This window comes from Oxyura jamaicensis, chromosome 4 (genome assembly GCF_011077185.1).
Source record: "Oxyura jamaicensis isolate SHBP4307 breed ruddy duck chromosome 4, BPBGC_Ojam_1.0, whole genome shotgun sequence".
Classification (NCBI taxonomy): Eukaryota; Metazoa; Chordata; class Aves; order Anseriformes; family Anatidae; genus Oxyura; species Oxyura jamaicensis.
Genome location: NC_048896.1, coordinates 78,989,891 through 79,002,025, shown reverse-complemented (window position 1 = coordinate 79,002,025; position 12,135 = coordinate 78,989,891). Strand labels below are relative to the sequence as shown.

The 12,135-nt window shown below is 35.3% G+C and overlaps 1 protein-coding gene across 7 annotated transcripts in view; it reads right to left on the bottom strand.

The window, feature by feature from the left end:
• Window positions 1-144: 144 nt before the first annotated feature.
• Window positions 145-12,135, bottom strand: part of KCNIP4 (potassium voltage-gated channel interacting protein 4) — a 429,982-nt gene continuing 417,991 nt past the window's right edge. For all 7 annotated transcript variants that reach the window (XM_035323818.1, XM_035323824.1, XM_035323819.1 and 4 more), the window contains 4 exons: window positions 8,110-8,217; window positions 6,928-7,032; window positions 6,550-6,612; window positions 145-1,709 (listed from right to left, as the gene is read on the bottom strand). In XM_035323818.1, coding sequence (XP_035179709.1) covers window positions 1,662-1,709; window positions 6,550-6,612; window positions 6,928-7,032; window positions 8,110-8,217 — 324 coding nt within the window. In that variant the 3' untranslated portion in view covers window positions 145-1,661. The remainder of the gene's footprint in view (window positions 1,710-6,549; window positions 6,613-6,927; window positions 7,033-8,109; window positions 8,218-12,135) is intronic.

Below are 12,135 nucleotides of genomic sequence, written 5' to 3'. Positions count from 1 at the left end.
AAGTTCTGTGCTAAGTCAAGATATATATATTTAAGCTTTTTAAAATAAATTTTGTTGGCAGAAATGTTAAATCTGAAGAAATACAATTATTTAACAACACAAAAAATTGATCATGCTGGTTTTTGTTTCCTTTATTTCTTTTACTTTTTTTTTTTTTTTTTTACAAAATGTGCACATTTAGTTTACACAAACACGCTACAGCAAATTTCAAGTGTACATGTATTGTACTACTCTTATCCTACACTGGTGATAGCAGAGCAGCCTTCAACATGCCTCTAACATCCCATCTCTACACCAGAATAGATACCTGATTTATTTTTTTTTTGGCAAAAGAATGTTTGCCACATTCTTTCTACTTCATTAATCCTATTTCACATTTTCTGCAGCAATGTCACAATGAAGATTGGCTCATCTCTGATAGCATTTCACCTATTTTGAAGTATTGGCATAAATCCCTGGACAATATATCTTAAGAATTACATGTATTGGAGGGGGCATACATTTTTATCTAGATTCAGAATTAAGCTTGCTCCAATATTAATGAGGAAATTATCCTAAAAAATTAATGCACTTATCACATATAGATGATATTGTATAGCTGAAGCTTCATTTTTTTTCCTAATTCTTTCTCATAATTAAAGATATTACAAAAAAGCTGACAGATGTTATCCTGTCTAGAATTTGTTATTAGTAGATATTACTACATAGCAATACTCAGTCTGTGCACTGAAGAGGAATGGAAGTTTCAAAGGAACTTTGTGTTTTTTTTCTTCATTAAAGGCAACAAGACACATACCCATGAACACAGTGTTAGGATCCAGTTAAGTTTTCTTCATGAAAAATTCAAGGTCAGAAGATTCTTAATTTTAAGCAAAGATCTTTGTGTATATGTCCAAGAATAATTAGTAATACAGTATTTAAGGACTCCTGATATTAATGTCATGAAAAAATAAATGCAGATTTAATAGATAAGTATGATTAATAGAAGCTTACTGGTATTTGTTAGGAAATAAATCTACCTAAGCAATTATAATTTTTAAATTTGTGTTACATAATATCTCTTCCTCTCAAGTGGGTTTGGGGTTTTGGTCTTTTTCAAAAGAGGAGAGAAGCAAGTCAAAGGTGGAAGGCAATTGCAGCAAGCTGTGCATTGCATGTTGCACATAGTACATTAAATTATTATTAAAAAAAACTGAGGACTACACCATACAAACGTGGAAAGGAAATACATGGTAATGCCTCTGTATAAATTAGAAGCTGAGATTTAATAAATACACTCAAACACCTGGAGCTGAATCCAGTACAAATGAGTAGCAAAACTAAGAGTATTAAATTAATCTCCTTGTGAGATTAAATCTATTTTATCTAGGGGTTGGAATGGTAATAAAGCTGCATAAAGTCAGGTCCTATTTTGGGGGTTTTGAAATAAAAACCTGACTTTTCAGACCAATCTTGTTAAGTATCCACTGTTGAGTTGCTAAATAGTATAATTTGAAAAGATGCAGGGGGAAACTTTCTAATAAAAAAATGCTTATTTGCATAATACATGTCTCAGTATAAAGCTGAATAATTTTATTTATGGTAAAGTGGGAAATCCATCTTTTGGATAGTATTGCAGAATAGCTCATGTTTGTCCATTAGATGTTGACCTAATGCCTTCTTTATATCACATTTTCAAAGAGCTGCATGGATCGCATTATATTCTCATCCTGTAACAAAAAAAAAAAGCGTAAAATAAACACAAGAGTCATACACCATTACAAATGTAGTTGGCAAATATCTATAGTGAAATTGGGTGGAACTAACTGTACATATGTAATGACAATGTCTATTTTTCATCTTGTTTGGAGAAAACATTAGCAGAAAATGGCTGTTAATGGATCTAGTCCTAATTTGTATACATTAATTAAACCAAAACTACTCTGTCAGGAATGCATAAGCATGTTAAGAAAATACATCTGCAGTATTTTGGAGGTTATAAATTTATATCCAATATAAGAAAGTATAAATAGACAATAAATATTCAAGGAATAATTTATATATCTGTAGTGTGAATCAGGAATTATTACATAACATACAGTACATGAAATTACTAGTATTGCATATCACACACAAGCCTTTTTTTTTTTTTCAATTTCTGACCCATCCTATTGTATAGTTATAGATGACTAAAATAGAATAGATTTAAGTGTGGATCTTTGTTTGATTGGAAGAATCAGTCAATTCCCCAGATACCAAACACTTTTACTCCTCAGCTTATCTTTGTGTGTTCACACTGAAAGAGGCTGACAACTTCCTAATTCTACTTTCTGCTTTGCATTAGACAGGCAACAAAACCTTTGAATTCTAAGTAATGCCCAATGTTTACTGATGCATCACTCTGTACTCCAGTTTCTATTAGTAAATAACTCTCAGCACAGCAGTCAGAAAAAAAAGTTGTTTATAATGTATACCTTTCATTGTATAGAAGAAAGAGTTTACTTCTAATAGCCTGTATTTGGTGGTGGCACTTCTGCATCACCAGTACAGTTGCAAGAGTAGGTTACACTTTAATTGGGCAGTTGTTGATACCACTAATTATTTTTATTTTTTAACCTGAATGAATACCACTTAGTACTTTCTCAAGAGATAAACTAATTACCTTTAATTCAAATGAATAAAGACTATTTTAGAATGTTTCATAAAAGGATTGTAGACAAAAACACCTCTCAGATTATCAGTGCTCTCCACAACTGATAGGTCTGTAGGTTCTGTACATTAATATTCTAATAATAACACATGATTAAGCATGAAATCACAGTTAAATTATTCCCAGTTCAGTCTAGGGTTGATTTGTTTCATATAAAATGACAACTGAGTAATTTTCTCATTTTGTTATGACACCTGTACAGTAGGGTTTTCATATTTGATTCTATATGGCATCTCAAGTGGTGTTGCTGTAGGAAGTGATCCACACACTATTTTTCACTAGCAGACTAATTTATCAAAGCAATGATACCTAACTGAAAAAATGTAATGCTATGTAGATTAATCCTTTAAAGTTTTACGTATGAAATTTACTAAGTTTATTTTAATTTACGGTAATATAAGTTTTTTTCCACTGCATTGTTTTGTAATATCAATATATACCTTTGAAGTTCATTGCTGTAAGGTTAAAGTGTTTGCTTTGAATAGAATCATTAGTCATTTAATTATTTACAAATGTTTTGTATATATGTTAGCAAAGAAGTTTAGCTAAGCAAACGTGTTCTTCATTTAGAAAGTCTTTTGATATTTCCTGTTTTGACATTTCCTAGTATTACTAATGAAGCTACCTGTCTTCTAAAAATGAGCTCCATATTTCTGGAGTTTGTTGTTTCAATACAGAAGCCTTCTAATGCCCCTCCTTTATTCAGTCCAATGGGAAGGGGCTTCAGAAGAAGTTAGAGATTTGTCGTGATATTTGGAACGTGGTGGCTTTTAGTATCTGGTTTTTCTATCTTCAGAAAGTTGCAGATACTTGATTTACGCTTAGCAGAGTTCGAAAATACCTGAATCTTTCTTATTTGCTTTTTTTCCCCAGTACGTTTTTCTGAATAGTGTTTCCTAATAGCTTAGTTTAGATTCCTGACTGAAGACACTAAGGGTGGTGTTTGCATAGTCCATATAAAGTACAAAACATGAATGAATGAGCTTTACCAGATCTGACATAACTGCAAGCTCATTTTGAGTTTTTTCTTCCTGAACTCTGTTATGGCTCCTTTGCTCTTTTCAGACTAGCCCATACCCATCAGGACTCCATATAGAATGGGTTATTCTTGCAGAAAACATCTGTCCCAGAAGCCTTTTTTCTTTATCAGAAGGTCCTTTAAGTCATTCACTTACGCACTATGCATGCCTTACTTCTTCACCTTTGCTACTCATGGTGTTGAGGTAGATATGAAGCAATGCCTGAGTCAGTCTACTTCCCACCAGCACCAAGCAGTGAGAGGACAGAAGTGAGGAGATGAAATATGATGACAAGAAAATACTGCTGCAGTCCTCTCTTTGTCTTGGTCAGAGATAGCTCCTTATACCCAGTGACCAGAGAAGACCATTCATCAATGGGCATTCCCATTCCAAGGTTTAAGGTAGAGTCATTTGTTATGCAAACTAGCAGGGAAGGTTTTGAGCGGACTTGCTCAGATGTCAACCTTAATGCCAAAGGAGGATTCACAGATGAGGAAACCAACATAGATGTAAAAGTCAATAGAACTGGAAGTGTGCTGTGCCCCATCCTAAGTTTCCAAATTCAGTAGCAAAAGATTCAGGTAAGTAAAAGTTTATAGCAGAACTAGCAATGGTCTAGGCTGAGGTCAGGTGTGGTTAAAGTTTTGGACTTTTGCCCTAGGTGGAAAAAAATGAATTAAATGAGTATTTTGCGTCTTGGGAAAGAGATGCTAAACAAAAAGCAATACTGATAACCCTGTTTTTTCCATAGAGCATACAGAAAGGCTATAAAAATATTTCATATATCTAAAACACAGACAAGTTTACAATAGGAGAGATCACAGAATTATCTACGTTTGCTCTAGGCACTGTTACATACTCATGAACAAGGAAAACTCTCAGTCCTGGAGTGATGCAAATCACTGAATGCTAAGAAAATAAAGGAAGTTGAGCATTATCTTTCTAGATCGGTCCTGTACCTACTAAGATATTAGCAAAAGGTTTTCGTACAGCTGTGTTTTAAAAGAAAGAGGCCATTACTGTCCTTTGGAAGAAACATAATCCTGAAAATGCTGAAACCATGTGAACAGAGCACACTTTCTGAAAAAAAGTTTCTTGAAGGATTCAGGATGAATCCAAAGCCCAGATCTCATTTCTGAAACAAAATCCTGATGTAAACAGGAATTAAATGCTGCAGCTCAGAGCTCTTAATAAGAGAAGAGGTCTTCATAGGCAGAGACAAAAATTTAGACAGCAATGTACTTTTTGTATGTCACCTTTGAAGTTAAAATAAAGTGAAGAAAAGTCTCAAGATGATTTGTCCATTAAGAAAGGAGAATGATGTCTCTATCATGTAATGATTTAGAGGATCGATCTTTATCAGGTATATTCTGAATAATCAGAAGAGATAAATAAGAAATCTTCCAGCAGAAGTGAGGAAGTGTGAATTGCATTGGAAAAGCAATTCCTTACTGAACATGCTAATTTTCTTTGAAAATGAATCATGCAGTCCATCACCATAATCACTATCACATTCTAGTTGGACTTTAAGTTCCAGAACTCAGCAGACCTCAGATGGGAAATGAATCTCATCTCTGTTTCAAATGATCCCTCAGAGCAAATACCTTTAATTCATATTGAACAAGACCGATGAGCTAGAACCATGCTTGATGTAGCACTGCTGACAGATAGGACACTATCCAGTACCCATTACTAAGGGTGCACAGAACAACCAGTTAGAAGAGCTGTTTCTTTCCTTTATACACCAAACTCAGTGGATTAAAACTGATCAAAGACTCACTTAGTAAGTGGTTTTGACCCCTCTCTATCTTACTGCTTTTAAATCATGAAAGCAATTCTAAGGAATAACTGCAGACACATGAAACAAGAGACAAATAGCAGAACATCTTTGCTATGTCAGCTTTCCATATTTCAAATGATTATAAGTCTGTCACTCAATAACTGCATTGTTCTTGCTGGTCTTGTTCTATCATGTCTCTCACCTACTGTATGCTTCTTGGTGTAGGAGGTAAGAAGCAATACACACAGTCTGTAGTGCTGGTCTCTGTCAGCTTCATATTAATCAGTCAGCTTGGACAAGGTGGACGTACCAGCTGAACACTGCTACAATTCTGCATATTTTTCACTGCAATAAATAGTACTGGTTTTATTTATCCCATCTCTTCACTAGGTCTAATGCAACACTTGACAGTTATTGTGTTCTATATCATGTTTCTTTTTTTTGCCTTTTTAAACCAACATATTAACGTAAGTTCCTTAAATTTCTGAAAACACAACTTACCTTTTCTCATATCGGCTCCTAGTCCAAAAGCTAGCCAGTTCCCAAAGGGCAGAGGAGTGAGAAGAGTTTGTAATCCCTGCTACATAAATTTATTCTCATTCCTGGCTCAAAAGGAAATGAGCTGCTTTCAGCAGCTGAGGGAAATTAACAGCCACCTGAGCAATGTAAACACTTGCAACTGGTAATCACAGTCAGTTCTTACTCCTTTGCAATGAAAAAAGATTGCCTGCTGTTAACTCTTGCCATCTAACACTTTGCAAGCTCCTTCTACTCACCCTTTTTAAGACCTTCAGCCCTAAAATTCAGTCTTGGAGAAACTTTCCTATATATGATAAATTTTCAAGCAATATTATTATTACTGCTATAACTATATGCCAGTTGTAACAAGAATGTTCCCCAGCATGGGCAGATAGTAGAAATAAACATTTAGCTGAATGTGCATAAACTTTTTTTTGCTATGAACTACAGAAAAAAAAAAATGCTGTTCTGCTCACTGTCACACCAAAAAACTGTGTAGCACTATGATAGCACTAGCCAACTGATAGGGGTTTGATACTTACCTTCTGGCAGCTCTCAATGAATTCATCTATGGTCACTACTCCATCTTTGTTTTTGTCCATTTTCTGTTCAAAAAGAATAAAAATGTATGATTATTGTCCTGATTGTACATAAAACAAGTCCTTTTTATTATTCATTTGGGTTATATATCAGCCTAGGGAACAACCAGGCCAAAATGCTGGAAAGATGTCAAAAGTGATAGACTAGAATAAGTTTAAAGAGCTGCTTGTTGAAAAGGCAGGACAAGTGACTTGGAATGGAACCACAAAAAAGAAAAAAAGATAAAGTTGATAGGATATTCAAAACTATTACAACAAAGAAAACCTATTCATACCAGATAATGGAGCAGTCTTTTTAGTTCCTTATGTTACCTCACCCACCTGGAAAAACGTTTCCACGTGTTGTCTAGGTGCATCCTCCTTGAGAACAGGATAAGTGCATTTCCCCATCATGTCATATATTGCTTTCATGATATCAAGCATTTCCTGAAGAGAAAAAATATGTCTGTGTAATGCAAGCTGCATTGTAGATACTGTTTTGGCTCAGAACTGGTTTCTACGATTTACATTTTAGAACAAAAATTTGAGATTTGCCTTTTTATGATTGAATAGCTTCAAGAATGAACTATATGTTCATAGGAATTCTAGCTTATTAGTTCAGCTTTCATTGCTTGTTACATAGATGCAAAGGAATGTTTCTGGTTTTAAATCATTTTAAAATTATTTAGAATATGTGCAAGTTCATTGATTGTGGGAAGAGTCTCCTGAGGCCTAGTGAATAAAAGTAACCAGGAAAAGAAGTTCTGTAACAACATGTTAAATCACACACCTTCATACAACTGAGTTTTCAAGATAAACACCCATACATACACTTGCACACATGCAAAGAGTCTTCATTTTCTATTAAAAAAAAAATCAGAATTTTGTTAATAACATGGGTTATGAAAACCATAAGGATAATCATAAATACGTCATCTGCCAGTACGATGAAGAGATTATTTTGTAGATTAACCTTCTGTAGTAATCATGAATTATCTCTCAATGTGCAAAACCAAAAGTGTAAAATATCTATCTAAAGACCTACTGTTGAAAAAAAGAAAATTATGAAACTACAGATTTGGTCCCACCATCAGGTATGGTTAGATCTTTGCAGTGTAAAGGATTTAAGAATCTTTTTATATGCATTCTGTTTCAAGTAAAAATTTTAGAAATCGATTCAAAAAATGAATTATGGTTGAAGCCCACTTAATTTTCTTGGGTCCAAATATCCTACTAAACTACTTTATTCTAGTGAAAAGAAAAAAATTGCTTGTGTAGAAGCCTAATGTCTCTGTACCTGAAGAATTCTGGCCATCCATTATTTCTGCAATAATTTTTCCTTTTCAATTTCTATATATGCTTGTAAAATGAGAAAAATATTTTTAGCTTGTTTCGTATTGTTTTATGTTTATTGGTTGACATGTCTGATTTGACAAGGCTGCTGCTGAAGCCATTCTTCTTTCAAAGCAGGCCTTGTGTATACAATGGTTAGTTTCAGCAATTAATATAAAAAGTAGACCTTACCTCTTTAGTTATATATCCATCCTTATTTATATCATACAAATTGAAAGCCCAGTTCAGTTTCTCTTGTACTGTCCCTCGGAGTAAAATTGAGAGACCCATAACAAAATCCTAAAGAGACAAAAGGTTTGGGTCAGTTTGGAATTAAGCAGTTTTTCACAAACACTGAGAAATGCAGACTAATGCATTCATCAGAATCACAGAAGTCTTGAAAGTTGTGTTGTTTCTATTTCTTTCACTTCACAGCAAGTGTTATGAATTGCTGGTTATTTAAATAATTACAAATCTGGGCAATACATGCTACACTAATAATAAGTAAATTGATTAATTTTCTATAAAATAAGCCATCATTTTCTATTAGTGTATTCATCCTCTGAAATGCCTCGCATAAGAAGTCCTTGTTGAACTTACTACCAAGGAAAAGCAACCCCCATGGTTTAATGGTCCAGAACAAAGCTTAAGTGGGAGTTAAATTAATCTTAGCACAGGATACCAGTTTTGGGAGAATTATCCACTAAGGAATGTTCCATTCTTGTTATATATATGCCTTGTTGGGAGTGGAATACGTGGTTACCAGACCTCTTGGATCAATCTTGTGCAGTCAACATTAAAACCTCATGTGTGCTACAACACACCTCAGTACTTAAACCTTTTATTGGAAATCTGATAGGGAATATACTTACTTTATGTCCGCATGACACCTTAATGGTCTTGTCACCCACCAATGCTCTGATGCTGTAGAGCTACTCCACAGAAGTAAACCAGAAGACTATTGAGATTGTATACATGAAGTATTTGATATAGATCACTGACTAGCTAGCATAAGGCTAGCTATAACTAATGGGATTTGTCATACTATGCTCTTGATCAGCCGACAAACAATTCTAAAAACAGACATACTTACATTACACTAGAGCTAGAACTAGAGTTTGGCTTCATAATTAATACTTTTAATAGTACAAACCTTATTTACATTGTATGAACATCTTTCAGATTGGAGAAAATATCGATCAGGATGTGTTGTCATGTCTTTTGCATTTCTTAGCACATTAACTGTATTTTTTAAAATAACAGCCTTTTTTTTTTTTTTTTTCCCTACCCTTCTCTACCCAATTCTGTTTGATAAGTTTGTAAACCCATAAATCTGTGAAACTGTCCTGCAAATGTTTATATTTAAATGTGCATTTCTACATTGTTGGCAAAGAAAGTCAGGGTAACACTAAAGCAAAGACTACAAAAGCTGAATGGTTTCGTATCACCACTGGCAATGTTTGTGCATTTTCTTAAAACAGGAACAATGGAAAAGAATGCATGAAGATTAGATATAAATTGCAAAGGCCCAGTGCACCACATAGTCAAATACTACCCAATGCAGATACCACAGTGTCGGGTGGTCTAGTAAGCATAGCTCTTTTGACAGCTTTGGTCTTTTTAACAATTCAGATGGTATGTTCTGGGTTTTGTTAGTCTCTCATAAATTTCTCTATTATTGGTACATGTGCCCTTTAGGGTAAATTAATACATGAATCTTGAAAAGAGTTTTGCTCAACTTATCTTGTCTACATCTCAGTGACTAATTGAGGGTCACCAGGTTAAATCTCCAAACAGCTCTTTAACAACGAAATATTAAGTATTAAAATGTCCAAGAAATTCAGAACAGATTTGATCACATTACAGCATTAGCAATTAACCTTTTTAATTCAGTACTATTTCTTCACATTATTCTGCACTGTTGTACTGCATTCTTGATGTAGCATTTGCTGAACTCCTCTGCAAGGGTCTCCAGTAATGTTATTTTCTTAAAGTATTATGTTTCACAGTTCTGAATTTAATTTGGCGCCAGCAACATCTTTGCATTTATTCTGATGCTTAAGTCGTATCTACTTGCCTTTTCCTGATTATTTCTCTTTCTTCCTTTCTCTGAAGTGCCACCCGTATGTTAGCTGGCTTACTGGCATTATTTATATCCCCATATTCATGGCAGCCCTTCTATCGTCAGTGTTAAAACATGCATCAAAAAACCTTGACTTTGTATGAATGAATGTCCTTGTAAAAGCTGAAACAGCTCAAAACCATCCAGGTGTGTGCTCTAACCTTTGCAAGAGCAGATCACCTCCTTCCATATTGCATGAAGGTGTTTGGGAATCATACGGAATTTGGTTCAGGTGCACCACCTTTGTATGAATGCTCCCTGGGGACAGCCAGTGCAGCAGTCCAGTTCAGGAATAATAAAAAGGACTTACCGTAACAGGAAGTTGTGATGAGCTGAATAAGGACTAGCTAGGACAGCATATCTTTCTACATACTTAATTTCATATGATTTAAGAATATAACAATAAAACAACGTATAAATGGAAAATCTGATTCAATGGACACAGACGGAATCCACTGGGCTTTTTTCATGCTAGATCCTCAAACAGAACAAGGCCCTGCCTGGTGGAAGGCATTGTATGCGAGAGGAGTGGTGAAGCTCTGTGATCTGTTAAGCTTGTGATCCAGTGCAGAATGCTATGGTGGAGCAACAGTACTTAGTGTAGCAGATAAGCTTGGATAGAGTCTGTCTACACTCTTGTTACCAACACCTCAATGGCACATGACGTAGTCACTCCATTTAGCATGAACCCAAGCCACCATTCCAGTATTTACTGTACCCAGATTTGTTTTCTTTTCTGGTTTAGGCATCTGGCTCTTGGAGAGAGAGGTTTTCTACTTTCAGAGGCTATTTATTTTTGAAGCAAGATGGACGGTACTGCTTGGACACTTATATCTCTTAAGGGCGCTGACACTGTCTACTGAGAGGGATGGGAGGCTTGCCCAGCTGAGCACCTAATCACAGGAGAGGTGCATCCGATCTAGGGGCAGAGAGACTGAAACTCCAGAGAAGGGCCACACTCAGGCACTCCTCTCTGTTGGGTCTCTTCAGTCTGTGACAGAAGCACAGAAGCTATGTGCTTTGGTACTTGCCAATATTCCTTTCCACAGCTCCTTATTTCCAACTTTTTAGCTTCCTGCTGAGCCTGCAAATGTTTGTGAAGACCTCAATCGAATGCCGAACTCTCTTGTGTGTATAATTTATTCTCCACAAAAGGGGGATGGCTCACTGAAGGGCTTTAAAGCAGAGCATCGTTGCACCCACATTAGAGCCTCTGTATGCTTGCTGTTACCACCTGGCCAGCTGCTAGTGCCACGCTAGAGCTGTACAGAGCCTCTGGTTGTGATTAACTTGTATTTGTTGTTTTTCCCAGTTGTGATAAATTATCTCTTAGCACGGTTGTCGATGACTTTCTGATTGCTTCATCCCTCAGTAAATCTTTGGGGAGAACCAGTCATTAATAAAGTAATTAGCAAGTTTACTAGTGTGCACTCTGGGAATAGTGTGATTCATAGAAAAGCCTGAAATTATTCCACCTGATCACATATTCCTTTGTGTCTTGTTCAAGGCCAGAAGAAGTAGGTAGGCACCAAAATCCATTTTGGGGTTTAGCCCTTAGGATTTTGGGAGGGAGTCACGCAGTGAATGTTAGTCACAGCAGTGGTGGAGCACTGATGCTGTTAGGACAATGAATGTTAGCACTAACATAGAGGAGCTGCTGTTGAGAGGAACTCTATTTTTCTGTAGCTACTTTACACTAGTTGGTATCAAAATGCCTTTGAAATCACAGCTGTCCTGAGAAACATCAGCTTATTTCATATATGACATAAACAAAGCTTTTCTATGTTTTAACACAGAGAATCACACTTGAAGACATTGATTAATATCAGTAAACACCTTGTTACTGTCTTGGAGACAATGACTGTTCATTACTTTTGTTATTAATTAAATACCAAAGATGTGTTTGATCTCAAGACATAAAAGAAGACATAACTAGGTAGGTTAATTCTTGATTCTCCAATAGAAATGAATTAGCAAGCTTGTTAATTCATTAATTAATGCAAAATTCTAAGGGTACAGCTGAGAAATAAAGTAATCAGAAACTCACCAACAACTTTGTTAAGAGATAATTAATCATTTAAGGAGAAACAAATGCA